The 25,840-nt window shown below is 46.9% G+C and overlaps 1 protein-coding gene across 2 annotated transcripts in view; it reads left to right on the top strand.

Moving 5' to 3' along the window:
- The window catches only part of IPO11 (importin 11), a 553,468-nt gene that overhangs the window by 172,568 nt on the left and 355,060 nt on the right, over positions 1 to 25,840 (top strand). For both annotated transcript variants that reach the window (XM_088444066.1, XM_088444065.1), the window contains exons 12-13: positions 13,752 to 13,842; positions 16,142 to 16,189. In XM_088444066.1, coding sequence (XP_088300192.1) covers positions 13,752 to 13,842; positions 16,142 to 16,189 — 139 coding nt within the window. The remainder of the gene's footprint in view (positions 1 to 13,751; positions 13,843 to 16,141; positions 16,190 to 25,840) is intronic.

Genomic DNA, 25,840 nt, shown 5'->3' with positions numbered 1-25,840 from the left:
AGTTCTCTGTGCTTATCCTGTTCCTGTGAATTCGCTGTCTGCCTGTCAGCTCCTAGCTCCCACTGGACTACCCCGCTACCTCCATCACCCTTGCCCATACCTGAGTGCCTGAGCCTGCTGACATCCTGCGCTTCAGTTCACTACCTGCAAACCTGGCTTGTTTATTTTCAGTTCTCTATCTGCAAACCTGGCTTGATTATTTTCAGTTTCACTACCTGCACACCTGGACAGCTCTAATTGTTTCTACTTGGACATTAACCCTTTTGCTCCCACCACAGAACTCTTGTGCACATTTATATATTCCTGGACTTTTATTTACTGCCACATTATATGTCTACTCAAGCACTTATTAAAGATCCTAGTTTTATTTTCAAATCTGCTTCTGTGATCGCTCCTGCTACCACCCCGGGTCCACAAACAACCCAGAACATAACAGAATGCAAACATTTAAATAGCACCACTGATATTAGCAACTGCATTGTGTGCGTATAAGCAGAATAGCGATCCATGCTGAATCAGGCCGTGAATCCGCACTGGATCCCATTGAAGAGATGTTTCACAAGTACTCTGAGATGCAGGGGTGCACAATAAATGCTTTGGAGAGAAGTATCAGCCCCAATGGGTCGGTGGTTAAACCAACAATTTTATGAGACGGGGAACAAATCGGACACTTTGTTTGCAGCCAGACATAGGCCCTGATTCAGAGCCGGACGCTCTGACCAGAGCGCTCGCTCTGAATCAGGGCCCTCCTCCATTAATATGGAGCGTCCTCCTGGACGCTCGTATAGCTGTGGGTGACCACCCACAGCATATACGAGCGTGCAACAAGATGGTCGCGATGGTCTTGACAATCAACATCGACAGCACGCCCCCTTTGGTGCGAGACCCGGAGCGATGGAAAGTCCTTCGCTCGCCGGGTCTCGCGCATGCGCACGATGGAGCTCCCTCCGTTGTGCGCATGCGCAGTGGGGACCATCGACCCACTTGCGAGCGTACTGCCGCTCGCGAGTGGGTCTGAATGACCCCCTATAGATCTAAGAAAGCCTTGCAAACTATTTTGACATTTAGGTACAAAAGTGGCACTCTCAGTTACTACCCAGTGACCATTAATAAGACTCTTCTTGATTACTATAAATCTTTATATAATCTTACAGAGAATGGAGCAGACCCTAGTCCGCCCTCATCGGTTGCTCGGGCTTACTGGGACTCTTGCGATCTCCCTAAGTCATCTTGCATGGCAATCATTAAATTAAACTCACCTCTCTCAGATGAGGAATTAGAGCTGGTTTTAAAATTGCAAAAAACATCTAAGGCCCCTGGCCCTGATGTCCTTCCCATATCATACTCTAAGACATTCTCAGGCCTTTTGTCTCCTCATCTGGTCATCGTTTGCAATAAAATATTACAGAGAGAACACTTTAATGCAAACTCTTTAAATTCAGTAGTTATTGTAATACCCAAACTGGGGAAAGACCCCACTTACAGACCTTTTGGACCTATGGCTTTCGCGGTAGCTTTCTGTCAGTGATATAAACTGTGTACTGCGCCCCCGCCTCTGTATCAACAAATGGGCTTTCATCACCAGTGTTTGCTTTGGGCAATGTTACCCGACAAGGGTGCCCTGTTTCACCCTTGCTTTATACACTGAGTATAGAACCTCTGGCATCCCACATCAGGCTGAACCCTAATATTAGAGGCATCTCCGTTCAAGGGACTCTGTATAAGCTGTCATTATTTGCAGCAGACTTACTACTATCACTGACTTCCCCATTGACTCTGCTCTTAAACTTGCATACTGAGCAATCATTTTATGGTAGACTTTCAGGGCATAGGATTCACAGTACAAAATCTGAGGCACTAGCATTCCATCTTCCCCCCCGCCCCCCCCACATTGAAGCTCTTGCAGCTTAATTTTGATTACATATGGCGTCCAAAAGCTACAAATACTTGGGTGTCCAAATTACAAAGACATATGACCAGTTATACAGAATCAACTTTATTCCTTTTTTACAATGTATAAAGAAGGACTTGGGTAGGTGGGCTCCCCTCTGCATATCCTGAGTGGGTAGAATCAACTCTGTTAAGATGAATCTTTTCCCAGGTTGCTCTATTCGTTCCAAACAATTCTTACAGTGGTTCTGGTCTCTTTTCTCTATTCAGTCTTCGTTTGGCTTATTCATATGGTCAACTAAAAAGCCTAGACACCATAGAAAATGCATACCCAAATCAGTGGTTAATGGACACTTGGGCCTTCCTATCTTTGAACAGTACTACAATGCCACGCAGGTGAGCCATAGAAGTGGGTGTCCCTCGAGAGTGATCTTGTCGGCCACCAGCTGGTTTTCCTTTGGCTACCATCCCAAATGAGCCCTGCCTTGGTACATGATGTTCCCTGTGCCCAGTCTATCCTAAAGGTATGGGACAGACTAAATTGAAATTAAATTTGGCACCCTACCCCTCCTCCCTGGCTCCCCTTTGGCATCACCCCCACTTCCTGCTGGCTTGCATGAGCTCTTACATGCGCCCCTGGGCCACGGTAGGAATAACTAGATTATTACACATGACCGCCAAATGTAATAGGGTGAGAGTTTAGAAAAGTGAGAGTTTCTGACACTTTTTAAACTTTGCTAATGTAATAGAGTCCAAAAACAAAATAACAGAGCGAACTTGCATGTTTTTTTAGATTTAAAAAACTCTCACGATATAAAATCTCATTCAGATGTTTTCCCATTTTGAAGATACAACTCAACCAATGTGAGAGTTTACTGCTAAACTCTCACATTTTCTAAACTCTCACCCTATTACATTTGGCCCATAGAGTCTGGGGATTTCGCTCATCAAAATTTTGTGGCACTCTGTGAAAAATATGGTTGCAGACCACGTTACAATTTGAGTATTTGCTAATTGCCAGTGTTATACACTCTTTAAGCGGGTCTAAGAAACATAGGAAACACAACCCATTTGAGCACCTGTGTATTTTTGACCTCGGTCACAGGGATGCCATTGAGAGTCGTAACTAGACTTTTTGGTGCTCTGTGCCAGAAAGAGCATTGCTGCGCCCTCCCCCCCATTTTTCAAATAGGGACATCAGACACGCACCCGAAAAAGGGCCGTGGCCTCATGGGGAAAGGCCAGGGAAGTGAGAGGGGAGGCCAGGAGCTGCTGGGGACAAAAGAAGAGGAAGCTACAAGTGAGAATGATAATAAAAAGAAAAGTTACAGGCCCGAACAGCGCCCCCTGCCCTGTGGCACTACCCTAGTTACGGCCCTGATGCCATTTCAATCTTCTATCCCTTTTGGCCATTCAATCTACTGATTTAAAAGAACCCTTTGAAGAGGTTTGGGAGCAGGATTTGGGGATTACCCTTGAAGAGGAGGAATGGTCAAATATTAGGCAGTGGGTGTCCAAGGCGTCTTTCAACACCAACATTACTCTTAAAAAATTTACACACGTTTGTATATGGTCCCTGAAAAATTACACCATATTTTCTACTTCAGGGTCCATAGGGGTTCCACAGGGTTGACCTTTGGGGTATAGCTGGATCTGGATCCACGGGCACCACGCAGTTAAAGCTTTGCTGCTCCCAGGATGCACTTGGTTCCGTCCTCCTCTATACCCCACCCCTGAGCCACAGCTACACAGTTTTAGTTGGTGCCGGGCCGGAGTCGGGTCACCCTGGGCAGTGGGGCTGCATAAGCAGCCCCTAAGCTTTATTTTTTTAAAGAAGATCTTATTTATTTATTTTTTACTATCTTCAGAGCGGCAGCATCAGTCTGTCCATCTGGACGTCCACGCTGCCGCTCCAACAGCCCCGCTGGCGCTGCGACGCCAGTACTGATCTGGGGATCACAGCGGGACCCCGGAGTCAGTACTAGTGTGGCTCCGGGACCTCCCACTGACTGCTGCCGGACGCACAAGGCCAGGTAAGCCGTGTGCAGCGCTTTGCGCTGTGCGCGGGGGAAAAGGCAGTCTTCAGCCGCCGGTCTCTGGGGAACTAGCGTCCCTGGGGTTAATCGCTAGCCAGGGGAGGCAGCCTTTCCTGGTTTAGTGGCTCCTCCCCTCAGCCCAGCGCGCCTTCTCTCATGCGTGCTGGCATCGCTGGGCTGTTCCTGCAACGGCCACTCCTCAGAGCTCTTCGGCGGCCATCTTCTTGTGGCTAATGCAGATCTCCCAGGCGATGTGTGGACCGGTCCCCCTGCGTACCTCTCCCCTGCAAAGGACAGTGTTCGCAGAGCTATAGCCCTCCCAGACACTGAATCTGGGAGGTTGATTGTAGTGAAAGGTGCAGTGAGTATAACTTCTCTGCATGGTATGTGACTTTTGCTAGTGCTGCTGTCTGTGCTTATTTCTACTTACTGTCAGCTTATACCTATCCCTTTCCTTCTCCTACGGCCCACAGGTGCGTGGGGGAGGGGTGTTCTTTCTGTGTACCTCACTTATATAGATCTACGTATTTGTGAGGTCCGTCACATACAGGGGTGTGCTACACAGTACCATATTGTGGGCTGTTTGTGTTGCATACGTGGGAGTGCGTGGGTGTTATACGCCTCACCTCTTTTCGGTGAAACACTTTTATTGCAAAAGTTATTGTGTCATGTCTGATGAGGAGAATGAGCGCTCCTGTGGTGTTTTCCTGCCGGCGCTGTTCGGCAGGGGTTGATGGGGTGGATTTGTCTCAGGACGGTCTGTGCGGGCGGTGCCAGCTGGTACCTGGACCCTCTAAACCCCCGGTGGCGCAGGATCCTCCTTGGGAGATGTTTACACAAGTGTTGGCGTTGAACGCGGACCGGCTTGCGGTCCCTTCTAGGGCATTGCCCCAGCCTATCATCCCTCGTTCCCCGGGTGTTACGCATCTGGTGCAGTCTCCTCCCGGGTCTCAGACAGTGGGTCCTTATGCAGGATTGCCTGTATACGTGCAGTCTCCCACGGTGACGCAGCAGTCAATGGTACCCTTTCAGGGGTATCCTCAGACGGTACCCCCTCCCTGGGTGGATGTCCTCTGGTAGCCTGGTGGCCTCGTCATCAGCTTTTCAGTCGATGTTACACAGTGATTTGCCCCCAAAGGCGTCCAAGCTACCCGTTCCGGCTTCACTGGTTGCGCAGTTCACGGACACGGACGTGTCTTAAGATGACGGAGAGATCCATGAGGACTCTGACTCGGATGCTGGGGCCCAGGAGGTGGAGACTAATTCCTCCATTAATGTGCCGGCATTAGTTAGGGCGGTGCGGACCATCCTTCATATAGAGGAGGATGCGCCGGTTCCCAGGTCTAAGTACCCTAATTTTAAAAAGGCCAAGGTAGCTTCGTCTGTTTTTCCCCTGTCCGACCAGTTGACGGATCATATGGCAGGGGCCTGGCAGTTGCCCAGCAAGAGATTCCAACCGCAGAAACGGTTGGCATCCAACTATCCTTTTCCTGAGGCTCATTGCAGGAAATGGGAAACTCCGCCTGCGGTGGAATCCCATATCACCCGTTTAATTAAAAGCGCTACGTTGCCTTTACCGTCTTATCTCCTCCCTGAAGGATTCCACGGACAGGAAAGTGGAGACTTGTTTAAAGTCTATATACTCTCTCTCTGGGGCTGTGGCCCGTCTGTCCATGGCCATCTCTTGGGTGGCTAAGGCCATCGAAAGTTGGGCCAACGCTTTGGAGGATACCTTTCCGGATGATGCTCCGGATATCCAGAGAGCGTTGATTGGACAAATGAGGGATGCGGCTTCCTACATTGGGGAAGCATCGTTGGATGCAAGCCTGCCGACCTCTAGGGTGTCGGCTGCAGCTGTGTCGGCGCGTCGGTCCTTGTGGCCTTGGTCCTGGAGAGCTGACGCAGACTCCAAAAAGGGGCTGGAGGCTTTACCTTTTAATGGAGAGTTGCTTTTTGGTCCAGACTTGGACAAAATAGTGGATACTGTGGCTAAGTCTAAATCAGCCTTCCTCCCTTCGGCTTCAGCACCTGCCAAAAACGGAGCTCTGCCTTTCGGTCCTTTCGGGTTCAGGGCAAGGCCAAGGGTCAGTCCTTCCCGAGGCGACCAAGACCGCCTCTAAGCCCAAGAAGCAGGCCTGGAGTGCCAGGCGCCCTTCTTCCAAGCAGGAAGATAAACCTTCTGCCTGATGGGACTGGCCTCCCTCTGGGGGACCCCAGAGTGGGAGGCCGACTTCTTCAATTTGCCCAGTGCTGGCACAATACCACCAGGGATGCCTGGGTTCGAGAAGTGGTATCCCAGGGGTACGCCCTGTCTTTTCGGCACAGACCGCCCCACCAGTTTTTCTTCACGAGTCCTTCTCAGGACAAAACCAAGGCTTTACAGATTCAGGAGGCTATAGCGTCCTTGCTGAAAGCAGGGGTCATTGTTCCCATTCCTCAATCACAACGAGGGACGGGGTACTATTCTACTCTGTTTCTGGTGCAGAAACCCAATGGTTCTCATCGCCCTATCCTCAATTTGAAGTCTCTGAACAAATTCCTCAGAGTTCCCAAATTCAGGATGGAAACATTACGTTCCATCATTCTGGCGATGGAACCTGGGGATTACATGGTGTCCCTGGATATCCAGGACGCCTACCTCCATGTTCCGATAGCACCTTCGCACCAGTGGTATCTGAGGTTTGCTATCCTACAGCATCATTATTAGTTCCGGGCGCTACCCTTTGGCCTCTCCACGGCACCGAGGGTATTCACAAAGGTTATGGCAGTCATGGCCGCACATCTTCGGAACCAGAATGTACGGCTGCTGCCGTATCTGGACGACCTCCTGTTGCTGGCGAGCTCTGCTTCAACATCTCCACCTGACCATTGCTTGCCTGCAAGCGCACTTGTGGTTGATAAATTGGAGAAAGTCCTCCCTGATTCCATCACAGCGGATGGTTCATTTGGGAGCCCTGCTGGATTCTCGTCAGCAAAGGATCTTCCTGACTCCGGAGAAGGTCTCCTCCCTACAGCTGCGGATACACAGTTGCCGCCTGTCGGTCCATTCGGCTATGAGAGTTCTGGGGTCCATGGTGTCGACATTCGACATGGTAGTATTTGCCCAGTTCCATTCACGGCCCCTGCAGGGGCTGATTCTAACGGAATGGAACGGGTTACCTCACCAGATCCTTCTCTCAGATGATGGTGTTCTCCCCGGAGGTTTGGCAGTCTTTTGGATCCCGGACTGGGTCCTGCTCACTACGGATGCCAGTCTCCGGGGTTGCGGAGGCAGTGACCGGCTCATTGTCACTTCAGGGTCGTTGGTCTGCGGAAGAAGCACTTCTCCCCATCAACATCCTGGAACTGCGGGCGGTATACAGGGCCCTGCAGTCGTCTGGCCCCACTCTTCACAGAAGGGCGGTTCAGGTGCAGTCCGACAACACCACCATAGTGGCATATATCAACCACCAAGGAGGAATTCGCAGTCGGGCTGCGATGTCGGAGGTGTCTCGCATCCTTGCTTGTGCGGAGTGCCACATTCCGGCGATCTCGGCGGTCTTCATCCCCGGAGACCTCAATTGGGAGGTGGACTTCCTCAGCCGTCACGACGTGCATCCCAGGGAATGGTCGCTTCACCCAGAGGTGTTTCAGCTACTCGTGGACATATGGGGGCTGCCGGAGCTGGAATTGATGGCCTCCCGTCACAATTACAAGTTGCCCGTTTACGGGTCAAGGACAAGAGACACAGGCGCATGTCTGGTAGACGCGCTGTCGGTGAAATAGACGTTTCACCTGGCGTATCGGTTTCCTCCGATATCCCTGCTTCCTCAGGTCCTGCGGAAATTCAAGCAGGACGGCGGCACGCTCGTACTGGTGGCTCCGGCGTGGCCCAGACGTCCTTGGTACTCCGATCTGAGCAGCCTCTCCTTCGACGCTCCGTACCTTCTTCCTCAGCGTCAGGACCTATTGTCTCAGTGGCCCTGCCTTTACCCGGATCTGGGTCGGCTGTCTTTGACGGCGTGGCTCTTGAGACAGCCGTCTTGAGGTCTCGGGGCTTCTCGAGTTCGGTTATTGGTACCATGCTCAGGGCACGCAAGACTGCTTCCGCACGGATTTACCACAGGGTGTGGCGCACTTACTTTCAGTGGTGTGAGTCCAGAAGCTATGATCCTCAGGTGTTCTGAGTTTCTAGAATCTCGGAATTTCTTCAATCAGGTTTGGACCTCGGCTTACGCCTTGCCTCTCTGAAGGTTCATGTGTCCGCTTTGTCCGTGTGGTTCCAACGATGGATTGCTACACTGCCAGATGTTCACACCTTTTTCCAAGGTGTTCTCCGAATCCAGCCTCCCTTCGTGCCTCCTGTGGCTCCTTGAGATTTGGCGGTGGTGCTACGGGTCCTGCAGGGTCCTCCTTTTGAGCCTCTTGAGTCAGTGGAACTCAAGTGGTTGACGTTTAAGACCGTTTTTCTCCTGGCAATTGCTTCTGTCAGAATTGGGGGCGCTTTCCTGTCGCCCTCCTTTTCTGATTTTTCACCAGGACAGAGCGGTGCTCCGCACTCGTCCTGAGTTTTTGTCTAAAGTGGTTTCGAAGTTCCACATCAATCAGGAACTTGTTGTGCCAGCTTTTCAGTCACCTGATCTTTCAGCTGGTGAGGCTTCCTTAGATGTAGTCCGGGCGCTTAGAATCTATGTGGACCGATCTGCTTCTGTTAGAAAGTCTGATTCATTGTTTGTCCTCTTTGGTTTTCACAAGAGGGGTTGGCCTGCCAACAAACAAACGTTAGCCTGTTGGCTTTGTTCCGTTATTTGTGAGGCTTATGCACAGGAGGGTTTACCTGTGCCGGCCTCTGTTAAGGCACATTCCACTCGTTCTGTGGGTCCCTCTTGGGCTGCTAAACGTGGCGCCTCTGCTGTTCAGCTGTGTAAGGCGGCCACTTGGTCTTCAATTCAGACGTTTTTGAGGTTTTATGCATTTGACACCTTCATCTCTTAGGATGCATCCTTTGGGCCCCGGGTTCTCCTTTCAGCACAGGAGTGTCCCCGCCCTTAGTTGAACTGCTTTGGGACATCCCCAAGGTCAACCCTGTGGACCCCCTATGGACCCTGAAGTAGAAAACAAGAGATATGGTAAGAACTTACCTTTGTTATCTCTGTTTCTACGAAGTCCATAGGGTCCACAAGGCACCCACCCTGACGCTCCTGGCTTCATATGGGCTGTGTGGCTGGTCACCGGTTTTCCGTCTCCCGTTTCTGTGAGTATGGTTTCTTGTGTGTTCCAGTCTTCCTTCTCTCTGTTTAGTCTCCTCCTCCGGCCTTGGCTGCTTACCAAATGAGGTGCTGTGGCTCGGGGGCGGGGTATAGAGGAGGATGGACCCAAGTGCATCCTGGGAGCAGCAAAGCTTTAACTGCGTGGTGCCCGTGGATCCAGATCCAGCTATATCCCCAAGGTCAGCCCTATGGACTTCGTAGAAACAGAGGTAACAAAGGTAAGTTCTTACCATATCTCTTGTTTTTCCAACCCCCTCAGATCTTTTTTGAAGACAGTGTGGACACTAGGGCACATTTATACACATCTGGTGGAACTGCCCTTCAGTAATACCCTATTTGAATGAAGTCCTTTCTCTAATTAGCAAGGTGCTCAGTCTATCTCCTCCTAAACACCCCCTACATATTCTGTTATGTAAACCAATGAAAGGGGTTTCTAAGCCCTCGAATAAACTGTATAGCCATATATTCAATGCAGCCAAACATTTAATTGCAGCGCATTGGAAACACCCAATTGCCCCAAGTACTAATTAATAAAATATGGCATGCCACTTCAATGGAGTACATTACTGCCCTGCTTCATGACTCAGTGGATAAATGCATACCTCCCAACACGACCCTCTCCAGGAGGGACACAATGCTCTGGTCCTGGACTTCCCTGGTAAGAGGCGGGGCTGCAGCGCAGTTCAAAATTCAAATAGAGGAGCCGCACCAACTGCCATTTCACACACTGCCAAACATCACTGGCCGGGACTCACTGGCAGTTGGTGTGACTCCCCTATTTGAATTTAGGACTGTACTGCAGCCCCACCTCTGGAGCCGCCACCAATCATAAATTACCAGGGAATTCCAGGACCAGAGCATTGTGTGCCTCCTGTGTAAATGTCACGATATCTGGGATTCCTGGTACCTTTATTTTCAAAGACAACCCCCTGTTAACATATAGGGCCTCATTTATCAATGCGTTTTATCATTCGATAAATGGTGCTCCAGCCAATCAGCTCCCAACTGTCATTTTGTAAACAGATGACAGTTGGGAACTGATTGGCCGGAGCACCGTTATCATACGCAACGAGTTTTATCACTGGTTGCGAATGATAAAACTCAGTGATAAATGAGGCCCATAGTCCAGAGGTTCCCAAACGCGGTCCTCAAGGCTCCCCAACAGTTCAGGTTTCAGAGAGATCCATGTTTGAGCACAGGTGGTAAAATCAAATTGACTGAGATATTAAGTCACCTGTGGTCAAGCATGGATATCCTTAAAACCTGGACTGCTAGGGTGCGTGAGGACCGAGTTTGGGAACCTCTGATATAGTCTAATTTGTTGAACGTACCGCAGGATTCGGATTTCTTGCAGTTTAGGGGTTTTTTTTGTCACAATTTGCAGTAGTGATTTCCTAGTCTCACACCTCTCCCCCTTTTTTGTTTATTTTCCCTACCCCTATTTCCTTCTCTATGTTGTTATAATGTATGTTTTACAGTAAGCAACAAAACGTAAAAAACAAAAGTGGTTTGACTATTTTATTGTATTTTTATGACAACTTGTTACATTATATTTTTACTGTATCTTCATTATACATGTTGTGTATGATTCAGACTGTTTCATATACTTGTTTTTCACTTTTAGAAATTCATTTACATTTTTTTATTACACATTAAAATTTCTCTATAATACATTCTGCGTTTTATTATGAAGGTTATAATCAGTCCTTCGCTTTGTTATTCTACTTGTATACAGCATTAAAAAAAATAAAAGACATGGCAAGCAATTTTTTTCCTTGAAGATGAATATGAAGTGTCATTGATTAAATGTTATTACTTGTTCCTGGCAAATGTGTGTTTCTTGTAATAAAATATTGTCAGATAATCCTTGTTACAGCTTTAAGTAATGCAAATATTTTTTTGTTGTATATTAAATAGAGAACTGTTGAACCTATACTAATACTGGCTGCATATTTCTTACTTGCAATACATTTGGTATGTACAATGTACTTTTACAGTCCTAATTTTAAATAACATAAATGTTATAACTTCAGCAGATAATGGTATCCATGGTAGCCCTGGGTAATGCCAAAAAAAGATTTGATAAAGCTGCAGTTTCTTTCAAATGACAGCATAAAGAGAGGCTGATTAATTTAATAAATCACATTTGACAATGAGGAAAAATTACCCATTATATCTTTGAATACTCTTATTTTTAGCAAAGCTTATTTGTACCCGCCATGTCCAGGTAAATGCTCAGGATTTAACATTGACATCTTAATTTTCACATTCGGATAATCCAACAATATTACATACCTGGATCTAGTGATTCTTACCCAGCAAAAGATCCTCCAAGTCTATTGTGGTCCAGTCATGCCCTCATAACTGCCGCCATTGCAGACGTGAGGAGAGCATTGATGAATAGTGTCACAGTCGGGAACGGGTTGATCGGAATGCTGACCTCCGCTTAGGAAGGTTCTGCAGAATTTACAGTTTACAAATCACTTTTACTTTATATCCTATACCAAAAATTACAAATCAAAGGCCTAAAAGCTGCTGCTGTCTCTTAGAAAGCATCACTGAAGGCACAGAGGCACTAAGCTATCTTTCAAGTCTCGCTGTTTTTGTTGTTGGTATTATTATTTATTATTACCATCGTCCGTTTTTTTGTTTAAGACACACTACAGGGGCCTCAGAATGCCTTATGCTGCCCATCCACTGCACAACATAGAAACGGCATGTCTGTGATAAAAGCCTACACTGAATGGGCAGTCGTTCACTGCAGGCTCATCAATAATCTGGCAACATGCTGAACATGACGTTATCATCAGGTTAACCAGCTTGTTTGCCCGATGATAGATTTCCAATATGACCAGCATGCACGCGCATCGCTGGTGGTATTAGACATTAAACTGCACGATTAGCGGGCGATTACTAAGTGATTGAGTGATAACGACGGTCGTTATCACTCAGTGGCTAGGTTTAATCGCCTAGTGGATGGGCAGCATTAATGACTAGTAACGGAAGACCATTGTTGCCATTCAGCAAAATAATATGCCTCTTTTTAAAATCTAACTACCAGGGCATCAGTGGCATAGGTGCCCAGTTTATGTCTTGCACATGTTACACGCTCATGTTTTTAATTTCTTTTTATTTTTGTGCTTGGAAAATTGGAATTATTAGGCATCAATAAAATGTCATTAGCTGCTCTAATACAGCAGAAGCAAGGTTCCACCGCTTACTAATAAAAGCAAAATGGGTAAGATACACACGCAAAAGCATAGTCTATGCACGAGCAAAGGAGAAAGCGCCTAACAGCAGTTCATTTGTGGACAATTAATCATAAATGGTTCTCTAATGCTGGCGACCATCATCATCTAGTATCTCCACCTGCAAACAATGCAGCTTTCTCAGTCATATATGCGTCTGTCTCCCGGTCTGTGTCTGATCACAATTGCTGTATTAGAATGCCCCTTCCCTCGCTTTCCACCTCTCTAGGCACATACGTGTGCTTTCATCAAGTCTGCATAGGTGCATATGCATATATCTGCTTGCTGGGCATAGGCACAGCAATTTCCTGCATGCCTTACAGTCTGGCAGCAAGCCCCTTTTTATCGTTTAATTATTTGCATTTTTCATTCAGCCTCCTCCCTTCTATTTAGCACGCAATTGAGAGTGAGGGGGCAGATTCAGTATTACTAAAGGCCCCCATACACCTACTGACAGCTTGTGCGATCCTGCAATCGGATGGGTGTTTCCGATCCGCTGGTCGGAAATGCAGACCGGTGCCCACTAATGTTCCGCCATCCGTCGTAGGATCGGTGAAATTCTGCATGTCAAATTTCACCGATTTGCAAATTACGATCATATTTTGAACGCGATTAGCAAATCTGTGAAATTGAACATGTCGGATTTCACCGATCCTGCAACCCGGCATCTCCGGATCTCAGGAACGCGACAATCTGTTGATAGTGTATAGGCCCCTTAAATCGGTGGTTCTCAAACTTGTTAACAATTTTCAGGGCACCTAACCGGTGCATAGGAGTATTACAATTACATTTTAAAGCTCCACAGGTGACCTGAAAAACGTACTGTTTGGGGCCAAGTTTTACAACCACTGGTCTAAATGAATGCAGGTACTAATTGTGTAGGTGAGATTAGTGTGGCTAATGCACCTTTATTCTGTTGTCCCCCATAGGCACATGCCTTAATTGTCTAGTTACACATTAAGTTGTATTTGCAGCTGTGTGCCGGTGTACTTCCTAAGCGCTCTCTTTGTACGTATAGCCGCATGTAAGTCAGTGGTGGAAGCAGCATAACACTGTGGACTGAGTGGTAGGATGCATAGTACATTATATCTTCCTAAACAAGGGAGGTAGTTAAATGGTCAACACACAAGTAATGTTATATAAAGATTTTCCATCATGTTTACAGTTCTAATGACAGTCACGGTAAAAATGCTTTAATAATGTTGCCATTCTACACGCGACATAACTGTCGACAAAAAATACCAATCTCCATAAATGCATTATTACTATTTTATAATCCTAGCAAGCTGAGTATATTCTACTTATATCTTTCTGTGTTTCTTTACCAGCCCTGTTCTGAAGTGCTGTTCATTGACATATTCCATGAGTACAGCCAGACTCTCACACCTGTGCTCTTAGACATGGTTCATACCCTCCAAGGTAAGTGTCTGTTCTCATTGACAGGACATGAAAGATTGGAACTTGTTGTCTGCTCACCTGTCCATGTGCATGACGGTGTCAGGCACCTTCTGCTAATCACAGACAAGTTACATTGTGGCTATTAGCTGATTGGAGCCAAAGTTTGTTTATTCTTTTTATAAGCAACAAAAGTCTGTTATCACAGGGAACACTAGTGATGGCGTCCCATGAGACTGCTAGCTTGTTTAACAATTACGCCTCTAACGGTTTTACTATGCATGGATGATTTGTGTAGTAATCTCTATACAGTTTATTAGCATCCATTTCTGGTAATGAATATAATAATATCTGTATAAATAGTGTGTTCCAATGTCACAGAATTTCGTAGTCATTTGTTTATTGTATCTAAGGTATAAAACACTCATTATTACAGGTATTAGTAGTCATCTCGGAGATGTGCATAGAAGCAGTCTGCTTGTGGCCATATGCCTTTATACAGATGTGTCCTTATACACCTAACCTCAATACACCACGCGGCAAGTGAGCTGCGCCGAGTGGTGTAACGTTTTATTTGCTCGAATGTGCGTCTTAGTCACAACACGATGTGACCAAACCTGCTTCATGAGACTGCACTGATTCGTTTGAAATGCTGCACTTGTATATCTGTGTGCGACTGGGGACCTCATTCAGAGTCTCTCGCTAGATGCGATCGCTTGCCCCCAGCGTATGCAAATTTGTCAGTGAAGCCACGGGAAACGATCGCTCGCCAAGGCATAAGCACGCCCACCATGTCTTAGTGAGGGGCCAGCGTACGCCCAATCGCACAGGCAGAGCCGCCCACCAGCACACGTCATCTCCTGGAAGTGTATTAAAACATTGGTACATCAAGGACAATCGGAAGCGATCGCAGCGCTTGTGGTTGCCTTACCGTACCGCAAGCACTGCGAGGACTTCAGTGTAAAAAACAGGCATGTGACGTGTACTATGACGCTGCGTGTTAATTATGCACTCCTCTAAAACAGCGTTGAAACACTCAGGCACGCCTGCGTTTGCACCTCCACTCCCCCATTATTAGTGTCCTGCCCCTGTTACCACCCACATATGGCCTCTCCTGTCACTCATTTCACTGGGCTGTCTTTGCTGAGCAAGTGAGCTGCCTGCGATTGCACAGAGTAGTTCGTGTACGCGCAGAACGAAGCGTGCGCATACGCAAACCATCGGGCCGCTTGCGAGCGCACAGCGCTAGCGTGAGACTCTGAATGAGGTCATGAGTCTGAATCTGTACAACGGAACTTGACGTGAAAAAAGCCGCTGCATCTTAGCACTTCATATATAGATTCAGACTGCGTCGCACACTGTGTCGCATAGCAAAGTAATAATTGTAGCCTGGTAAAGTAGTTTTGTCACATCGCGTAGTGACAGACACACATTCAAGCGGAAAAGAGGCGAAAAAAGAAGGCGCTCGGCACCAGAAAAGTTGAACAGGATCTGATGCGCGGAGAGAGGGGATATTTGGAGCAAATGCAGCAATACTGTATGTGGACACATCTGTATAGCTTACCGCTTGGTGGCTTTGTATACTTAATGGTTACATTAGATGTTACGCTATCCTGCTATCTGGATTAATAACTAAATGTAACGTGCGTTATGTAATATTCACAGATATATGTAAGTTTCAGGATATTATTGATAACACATGTTTAGGATCTAAAGTTGTGATTGATAATTTACAATTTTGTTTGCCTTTAACCAGCAGACATGACGTCCTTAAGCGGTACATAATAAAATAAATGTTTTACTTTGAAGGGAACTGTACTGTAAAGCATTCGCCCAAACTCTGTGTGACTGATCATTTCTGTGAGCATGTCAAAGAGAGATTAGCTGTGCAGCTAATCTCTCTTTGACATGCTCACAGAAATGATCAGTCACACAGAGTTTGGGCGAATGTATAGTGAGAGTAGAATCTGACAGATGATTGCAGAAGATTCATTCTTCCTGCATAGACAGTCCTGCAATCAGCTGACCAAATCAGTGGATCTCAAATTACTCAGCACTTTAAATTCTTTATTTAGTTTGACAAATTTATGAACAGTGCCACTAAAAGAATGCGGTTTAAAGGGATATTTATTTTATGATGATTTGATTAGTTGTAGCCACTTATCTAAAATGCACTTGTTTAGCATCTCTAGAGATATATACAATTTTATAAATGTGGAGCATGACGATTTGTGATGTGATCTAACCCACTTTAAATGTCATCCAAACTAACTTAGAAAAGAGAGGCTTATATTTATATACTGATTTGTCTTCTTTATTTCAGGTCCAACTCCACTAGAAGACTTAAATGCTCTACTCATTAAAGAAACTGGTATGTAACCTGTATTAGATTCCCATATCTGTTTTTCTTTTTCCTATTTAAGTATGTCTTTATTGGGTCTGGTGCATACTGTAGTTTTATACTTCTAAACCTTTTCTATAGGTTCCCCAATTGGAGCAATATGTTATTTTCTGGATTTATTGTAAGATGAGATTTGTCATCATTTTTACCTCTAAATATAAAAGATCATGTGCATATTTGTGCACATGAAAGAGTATAAGGGAAAGAGTATATTTTAGTAAGTATCTTAAGTATACCTTACTGACAACTGTTTGGACTCCTGCTTATAGAGTTGACACAATACTCTTGTTAAATCAAATACAGGTACCAGCTGAATTCATATTCTAGGTTTAAAGAAAATTGTTTATAGTTGTTCCACTAAATGTGGGCTGTTTGCCTAAAATGTCCCCATTATAACAAAAGTATATCCCCCTGCTTACATACAGTGAATGCAGCCACTTTGTGGGCTAGACTCATATTCAGCCTATTACTATAATTATTGTTGTTTATTTGTAAATTGCAACATGTCACCATTTTGACGCCGTACTGTAGGTAAAAAAAGTAACAATAATATGTTTTAGGTACTCTGGCACCTGGTATATGTAACCATTTATACCCTTCCGTGTAGTATAAAAGTTTAAGATGGTTGGTAGAGAAAGGATGCGGCAATCATTGTGAATAGCCACCAGTGGTATGTTAGTATGAAACTAATAAGTACCTTAGATAGAATATTCCTTCTATGTTACCCACCACTACCTGTAATATGGCCCCTACATATTAGGAAAGCCAGTCCCAGGATCCCTGATGTTTTTGAGTCCCAAAAATACCTGGGATTATAATCCTTACGGTATTCAAAACTCATGGTGTATTGGGTGAGGGGCAGTGGGATAATTCTTACCTTCTTGGTTGTGGTCACATTATCAGGTACTCTCAGGCTCGCCCAGCTTCCCGTAGAATAGATGGAGTCCGATGATGCAATTGCTCTCATTCCCAATGTCATTGATCACTCTCTTTCTCATTGATCTCTCCATCTCTCTTTCTCTCTCACATTCATTGATTGCTCTCGCCCTCTCTCTCATTATTCGCTCCATCTCTCTCTCTCTATCATTGATCACTCCATCTCTCATTGTCTCTCTCACTGATCACTCTCACTAATTGATCACTTCATCTCTCCCTCTCGTTGATGGCTCCATCTCTCTCTCTGATCTTTCTCTCTCTAAGTTAGCGCTCCATCTCTCTCACATTGATTGCTCCATATCTCTCTCTCATTGATCACTCCATCTGTCTTCAGATGTAACCATTTATACCCTTCCGTGTAGTATAAAAGTTTCAGATGGTTGGTAGAGAAAGGATGCAGCAATCTGTGGCATTGTGAATAGCCACTAGTGGTATGTTAGTATGGAACTAATAAGTAACTTAGATAGAATATTCCCACTATGTTACCCAGCACTACCTGTAATATGGCCCCTACATACTAGGAAAGCCAGTCCCAGGATCCCGGACAGTTTTGAGTCCCAAAAATACCCGAGATTATAGTCCTTTACGGTATTCAAAACTCATTGTGTATTGGGCTGGGGGCAGTGGGATAATTCTTACCTTCTTGGTTGTGGTTGCATTATCTGGTCCTCCCAGGCTCTCTCAGCTTCCCTTGGAATAGATGGAGTCCCATGATGCAATTGCTCTCAGTCACTGATTGGCTGGGAGCGCACTGTGCAGTGACATCACTGTGTGGCACACTCCCAGCCAATCAGTGACTGAGAGTAGCCACATCACAAGACTCCAGCTCTTCTACTGCATCAAAACCTGGGAGAGGACCAGTCAACGCACCCAATGACCAGAAAAGCCCCTTCTGACCACTGCTGTGTGACTTATGTAAGTAAAAAGGGAGGAGAGAGATGGATGCAAGGGTGGACGAGGAAGAAGAAAAGCAGGGGAGAGGATATTTTTGTACATTTTCATTCCAAGAATCCAAGGAATCCCAGAATTTAGATTTTTTTTCAATCCCGAATCCCAGGATTACAAAAATGGGGCAGGATTGGTTTCCCTACAACATAGTACTTAGTATGCTACAGGTACTGATTTATAACTTTCACAGTCTATTTCCAAGCTTCTTGCTAGTTGATTGTTGTATTTACCTGCCATTTGGTACCCTCATACTAATCCGATATTCCAGTATCACTGGTTGTCTGTAGCAGTTTGTCCATAGTGTTTAACCACTTACATGGCGACGTCAAATGTCATGCGACCGCAGCCAGCAGTGCTTCAGCTGGCAAGCTCACGTCACATGCGACTGTGCCCCCACCCTGTCCCCCCAGCTTGAGAAGAGGAGATCCAGTCTACACAAGTGAAGAATGGATCTCCTCGGACTCCATGAACCTCCCGGAAGTGACGTGGCGTCTGTGACCATCGACATCACCTCGTGCCCTAGAATGCCATGCGAACAGCACTCCGGGACACGTGCGAGAGATCACAGTGCGAGGAGGGGACCTTCGATCCCCTCCAAGCACTATTTGGCTGATCTTAGCAAGTCCAGAGATCAACTGCAGCAGGTGGGACTGATCATCAGACCCCCTTGACACATGCTCTGCTTGGGATGGAGGGGAAGGGGGGGGCGGTACATGCCCATGGAGTTAGGTAGGAAAGGGAACTAGCATCATTGGTGGTGGGGGAGGTGTAATATAAAGAAATATGAGGCTGGAGGGGAGTGAGTACTGGTGTGGAGGGTACTATTTTAGGATTTATGACCACTGGGGGGGTCTATTGCCAATGTGGAGTGGGAAGTTTTCCTTTTATGTGGATATTGGACAGCCTTGTTAATTTTCAATGGTAGTTTATTGGATTGTTTCAAAAATATCTATAAGAAATTAAACATATATCCAATATGTGGAATGTATGAACACTTTGTCCAGATTGTTACTGGAACTACTTACAAATGGATTTGTTGAATAGATGCACGTAGCAATTTCTTGTTTTGGAGTGATATTCTTCTTAGATGGCTGAATATGTTATATTCCCCAAAATGGAAACACATTTAAAAGTGCTTCTCATAGCGTAATACAATTTATTGTAACACAAATTCTTCATAAAACATATATAAAATCCACCTAACTGCTGGTTAGAGAATGTACCAGATCACGGAGGCAACAAAACCTTAAATGCACAGATATTCTAAGACACTCTTCCTTGGGAAGATTAGAAGATGTTAGTGCTACAATACAGTAACTCCAGGTCCCAGGATTTCTTACCAGACTCTCCACCAACGCTTTTCGACTATTAAAAGTATTTTTCAAGATGTGTAATGCAGGTGGACCAATTTCCTTTATGTGCCTTTAGCCATTTCCTCATCACTTTTGGGTAGCAGGACTACACATTCTCATTGTCATCTCATCAACATAAATCTACATATAGTATGCAAATAGGCGTTTCTCATCAATGCAGTCTCTCTTTGAATTACTATAATGGATCAATAGTAGCACATACTTTGCATCTTGTCTCCGCCATGTGGCTTCCAGTGTTCATGTTCCATCATGGAACACATACAACTTACGGTTGTACCCCCAACCTGGGAGGAAACTCAGTGTTGCTCCCCCTTCATGTCTTTATGCCGGGGTAATTACAGAACTTCTGGCTTTTGTATTTATGGTTTTCTTGAAGGAAGAAGCTATCACTACTACGTGTTGCTCCTCCTCCTCTGTTTCTAAGGGCCAGATCATGGATGGCTTAATCTCCTAGCTCTTCCTTCCAACCCGGGACGTACACCACTTCCTGTATGTAAAATAAATTATATACAATCTTTCTTCTTCGGGGTCCTTGGGGTCCACAGCCATTACGTTGGGGTATGAATCCCAGTCATCAAACAGTTAATACAAATGAGCTCTCTGCTCCCAGGATGCACCGGATTTCCTCCTCATATACCCCACCTCCTGCCTCAGGTAGCCAGTTCTTCCTGTTTGGTGTGTTCACCACATAGACAGTGGGACTGCTGGAGCAGTCCTGCAGACGAGTACAAAAAAAAAAGAGAGTTTTACTCTCTATCTCAGCGGGTGGTCTGAGCTGTCCTGGAATCAGCCTTGCGCCTGATTGGGGGCGCACTGGCCAGGCGCTGCAACTACCTCCTCCGACGCCGCACCGCTAGCCTCGGCAGGGGATTCGGCAGGGGCTTACTGGCCCTGGACCGCAACTGAATCAAGGGGATGGCAGGTAAGCAGGTGGTTGTGGCGGCCGCTGACGCCGGGACCACGTGGCGGTCCGGCCTCCGGCGGTGAGACTGGCCGGAGGCGCGCTGCAGTCAGGAGGCATACGGCTTGTTCTCCTAGTCTAGACCGCCGGGATTTGATGTTCCTGACCAGCCGGGGCTTATGGCGGCGGCCAGGTCAGTTTACCGGGCAGGTCCAAGCAGCATAGGGGAGGTACGCTTCCCCGGCGGCCCCTCCCCCAATCCACACGCTAGTTCAGTCTTCTGGCACAGTTGATTGTGGATTGTTCCTCCCAGCCTCCATATCGGGCAGCCAGAGTGTATGTCAGTTGCTCTCTGAACGCTGTTCCTACAAGAGGGATGCTGGGCAGTCTCCCTGTATACCTTGCCTACTGCTGGTCTAGGTTTTTACAGGGCTCTATCCTACCTAAGCTGAGGCTGATTATGGTAGTGAGAGCTTATATGCATATGGCTCGCAGAGTATTTATGCATGACATGTGATTGTTGTTTGTGGATATCTGTTTCTTCTGTAAAAGAACTGTAATTCCTGTATACTGTCACTGTCTCTCCCCTTCCCTTGCTACAGGTGTGTGGGTTGAGAGTAGAAAGCAGCACATATACACTCAGAACCAGTGGCATAGTGTTATGTCTAGGGAGTCTGAGGGTCAGGTGGCGGGAGCCCCGTTGCTGATATCCTGTGTAGCCTGCAAGGCAGGATTGTCCCCACAGGACTTTTTACAAAATGGGCTTTGTGGGAACTGTTTCAGACAGCCACCACACCAATTAAGTTTGCCTGTTTCAGGCCCTGAGCCTCCTTGGGCATCATTTTCTCAGGTTAAGGCTCAGGTGGTGGAACGGCTGGCTGCCCCAGTACCACCGGTTTGGGGTTTGCCTCAGCAGATGCATCCTATGCCCATGATGTAGCCGCCTTGGATTGGACCCTGGTGCTGGTAAGGTAATGGCATCATCCTCGGGGGTTTTTCAGCCTCAGGCTGCCAAGCCAAAGCAGCCTAAATCTAGGCGCCATGTACCGCCTTACATGGGTGAGTACTCGAGTGCCTCCTCCGAGGAGGAACAGGCACAGGACTTTTTGCAGGAGTCTAGCTCCGAGGAGGGTGATGATCATTTCCCAGTAGCCGATGTCCCTTTTCTGATTAGGGCTGTAAAATCGGTGTTAAATATTGAAGAAGGGGATCTTCCGCTTAGGAAAGCCCCCTGTTCAAGCGCCAAAAAGTGGTTAAGGCAGAATTCCCAAAGTCTGAACATTTATCAGAACCTATGGAGGAAGCCTGGGTCCGTCCGGATAAGATAAGCCATTCTTCTAAAAGAATGGCGCTTCTATATCCTTTTCCAGCAGAGGACTGTGCCAAGTGGGAGAATCCACCATCAGTTGATGCGCATGTGGCACAGCTGATTAAACGTACCACTTTGCTAATCTCAGCAGTTTCGCTGAAGGAAACCACGGATAGGTGACTGTAGTCTTGTCTCAAATCAATTTTTTCGCTGGCAGGAACGGCCACCCGCCCAGCTATGGCCACTGCCTGGGTAGCAAGAGCTATTGAGGAGTGGGCCAAAACTCTAACGGAGTCTTTACCAGATGCCTCTAAGGAGCAACTGGATATGATCTCCTTTATTAGAGAAGGGCCCTCTTATTTGGGTGATGCCGCCTTGGATGCAGGGATCCTTTCCTCTAAAGTTTCAGCTGAGTCCGTGGTGGCACGTAGGATCCTCTGGTTGAAAGATTGGAGGGCAGATGTCGGGTCCAAAAAGGCTATAATTCCTTCCATTCACAGGAGGTATGCTCTTTGGTCCATAACTGGACAAAATTGTATCCTCCATGGCAGCCTCAAAGACGGCAGGTTTACTATCAGCAACCTCATCTAAATTGAGGAGGGCGTCCTTTCGGGGGTTTCGGCTGCAGGGCAAGGCCAAAGGTCAGCCCTCAGCGAGATTTCCACCAAGAAAGGCAGGACCCAGAAAGCCCTGGCAGCACAAACGTCCAGGATATAGGGTCGAGGATAAACCAGTGGCCTGACGGGACAGGCCTCCCCCTGGGGGATCCCAGGGTGGGGGCCGACTGCTTCGGTTCTCAGAGCCCTGGTACCTCATGACGGAGGATGCCTGGGTTCGGGGAGTTGTTTCCCGAGGGTACGCCCTGACGTTTTGGAGGACTCCTCCTCAAAGGTTCTTTTGTGTAAAACCGCAGGTGGGTTCAGAAAGAGCTTTGGCCCTTCAGAAGGCTATTCTTGCCTTACTAGCATCAGAAGTAGTGATTCCGGTGCCAGAGAACCAGTTCCGAGAGGGGTTTTACTCCAATCTGTTCTTGGTTCTGAAACCGAATGGGTCATACCGGCCTATTCTAAATCTGAGAGAGCTCAACAAATTTGTTCGAGCCCCCGGGTTCAGGATGGAAACATTGCGATCAATTGTGTTGACAATGGAACAGGGGGACTATATGGTTTCCCTAGACATACAAGATGCCTACCTTCACATCCCAGTCACACAGGCTCATCAAAAATTTCTTCGTTTTGTGGTAGGGGAGGAACATTTTCAGTTCCAGGCCCTGCCGTTTGGCCTGTCCACAGCCCCTCGGGTATTCACCAAGGTGATGGCAGTGATGATGGCATGCCTCAGGCTCCAAGGCATCAGGGTTTTGCCTTACTTCCCCACAGCAGTTACAGGATCATTTGAGGCTGACAGTATCATGTCTGTACAGTCACGGCTGGATCATAAACTGGCAAAAGTCGTCACCCTGTCCGGTACAACAGATGTGTCATTTGGGAGCGAGATTGGACTCCGTGGTGCAGAGAATATATCTGCCGGAGGAGAAGATCCTTGCTCTACAATCACGAATACGCAGGTTGCTTCGCAACAGGCAAATATCCGTTCTAGTAGCCCTGCAGGTCCTGGGGTCGATGGTGGAATACGCTCAATTCCACTCCAGACCACTGCAGCAATTCATTCTGTCTCGCTGGAACAAGGATCATCGCACGATCAGGTCCCAGCTGCTGCATCTCTCTCCAGAGGTATGGTTGTCCCTGACCTGGTGGTTGCAGACAAAGCATCTCAGGCAGGGTCGCCCCTTTTGGATGTCGGATTGGACATTAGTCAAAACCAACGCCAGTTTTCAAGGTTGGGGGGCGATGACGGGGTCACACACTTTCCAAGGAAAGTGGTCAGTGACAGAAAGCCGGCTACCGATAAATATCCTGGAACTAAGAGCTATATTCCAAGCTTTAGTGCAGGCTCAGGAAATCTTAAAGGGCAGGTCAGTGCAGATACAGTCGGACAATCGCACCGCGGTCGTTTACCTAAATCATCAATGGGGCACGAGGAGTCGGGCCGCCTTGGCAGAGGTATCAAGAATCCTGGTATGGGCAGAGACTCATCTGCCCACGATATCTGCCGTGTTCATTCCAGGAATCCTGAATTGGGAGGCCAATTTTCTCAGTCAGCAAGAGATAAATGCAGGGGAATGGGCCCTACATCCACAGGTTTTTCGGAACCTTGTGGACAGGTGGGGTCTACCAGAAATAAATCTGATGGCTTCAAGAAGGAACAACAAGGTTCCCAGGTACGGATCCTGGACAAGAGATCCGAGAGCCGAGTTTGTAGACGCACTGACAGTAAAGTGGCATTACAAGCTGGTATATCTGTTTTCCCCGTTTGCTCTTCTGCCCAGAGTGGTCAGAAAGATCAAACAAGAGGGCAGCACCGTCATATTAATAGCTCCGGCGTGGCCGAGACGGCACTGGTTCACAGATCTACGGTCTCTCTCCATAGACACTCCATGGCCTCTGCCATTGAGACCGGATCTGTTGCTACAGGGTCACCTGCTGGTACCCGGATCTTCATCGGCTATCTTTGACGGCATGGCTCTTGAGGCCTCCGTCTTGAGGGAAAAGGGGTTTTCCGAGTCTGTTATACGGACGATGCTGAAGGCACGGAAACCATCCTCAGCACGTATATATTATAGAATTTGGCATACTTTCTTTCAGTGGTGTGAACTGAAAGGGTATGATCCACATAAATTCCTGATATCCAGAGTGCTGGATTTTATTCAAAAAAGGGCTACGCCTGGCCTCTTTAAGGGTACAGGTGTCAGCTCTTTCAGTCTGGTTCCAACATAAAATTGCTCTGAGACCAGATATAAAGACCTTTTTTCAGGGGGTGTTGAGGATTCAGCCTCCCTTCGTTTCCCCGGTTGTTCCGTGGGACTTGACTCTAGTTCTGAAGGTTTTACAGGCTCCTCCGTTCGAGCCTTTAAATTCAATAGACATCAAGTGGCTAACAGCAAAGACGGTATTCCTCCTTGCTATGGCATCTGCACGTAGAGTGTCGGATTTAGCTGCGCTTTCCTTCCGGGAGCCGTTCTTGATATTTCATCAAGATAGAGCAGTACTACGTACTAGGGAGGGTTACCTTCCGAAAGTGGTGTCTAAATTTCATATTAATGAAGAAATAGTAGTTCCAGCATTTCAGGGCACAAGTCTCTCACAAGGATGTGGTCCGTGCGTTGAGAATTTATGTTAAACGCACGAGCAAATGGAGGAAGTCCGATTCACTTTTTGTGCTTTATGGTTGTCATAAGCATGGCTGGCCTGCAAATAAACAGACACTGGCCAGGTGGATTCGCATGGCAATTTCATTGGCTTATACACAGGCTGGTATGCGTGTGCCGGATTCAGTGACGGCACATTCTACTAGGGCGGTAGGTCCATCATGGGCGGCTTCTGCTGAGCAATTATGTAAAGCAGCCACATGGTCTTCCATCCATACCTTTGTCAAATTTTATGCCTTTGACACTTTTGCCTCTCAGGATGCCTCCTTCGGGCGTAGGATCCTCCTCTCTTCCGAGAGTCAGGAGCGTCCCCGCCCGTAGGGTTAGTGCTTTGGGATATCCCCAACGTAATGGCTGTGGACCCCATGGACGCTGAAGAAGAAAATAAGAGTTATGGTATAACATACCTTTGTTAACTCTTTTTCTTCGAGGTCCATGGGGTCCAAAGGACACCCACCCAGACGCACCTGTAGTTCTGGGGGAGGTTTTCCGTAGTTTCTTCTCTAGAGAGTCTGGACTTGTAAGTATGGGTCTTTTCTTTCTTACCCTTTGTTTGTCTCTGCCTGCTTGAGCTTGGTAACGAACTGGCTACCTGAGGCAGGAGGTGGGGTATATGAGGAGGAAACCCGGTGCATCCTGGGAGCAGAGAGCTCGTTTTTTATTAACTGTTTGGTGACCGGAATTCATACCCCAACGTAATGACTGTGGACCCCATGGACCTCGAAGAAAAAGTTAACAAAGGTATGTTATACCATAACTCTTATTTTTTTTTTTTTGTGTTCCACAATAGAAAGGACTATAGAATTACCTCAAAACATAATCCATAGTGGGGTAATAAATGTGGAAAGTGCAATAGTTACTAAATACAATTATATTATTTATGAAA

This window comes from Taudactylus pleione, unplaced genomic scaffold, assembly GCF_031769625.1.
Source record: "Taudactylus pleione unplaced genomic scaffold, aTauple2 ptg000345l, whole genome shotgun sequence".
In the NCBI taxonomy this organism is placed as follows: domain Eukaryota; kingdom Metazoa; phylum Chordata; class Amphibia; order Anura; family Myobatrachidae; genus Taudactylus; species Taudactylus pleione.
The sequence above is the reverse complement of the archived record's forward strand: the minus strand, read 5'-3'. Positions and strand labels throughout refer to the sequence as shown.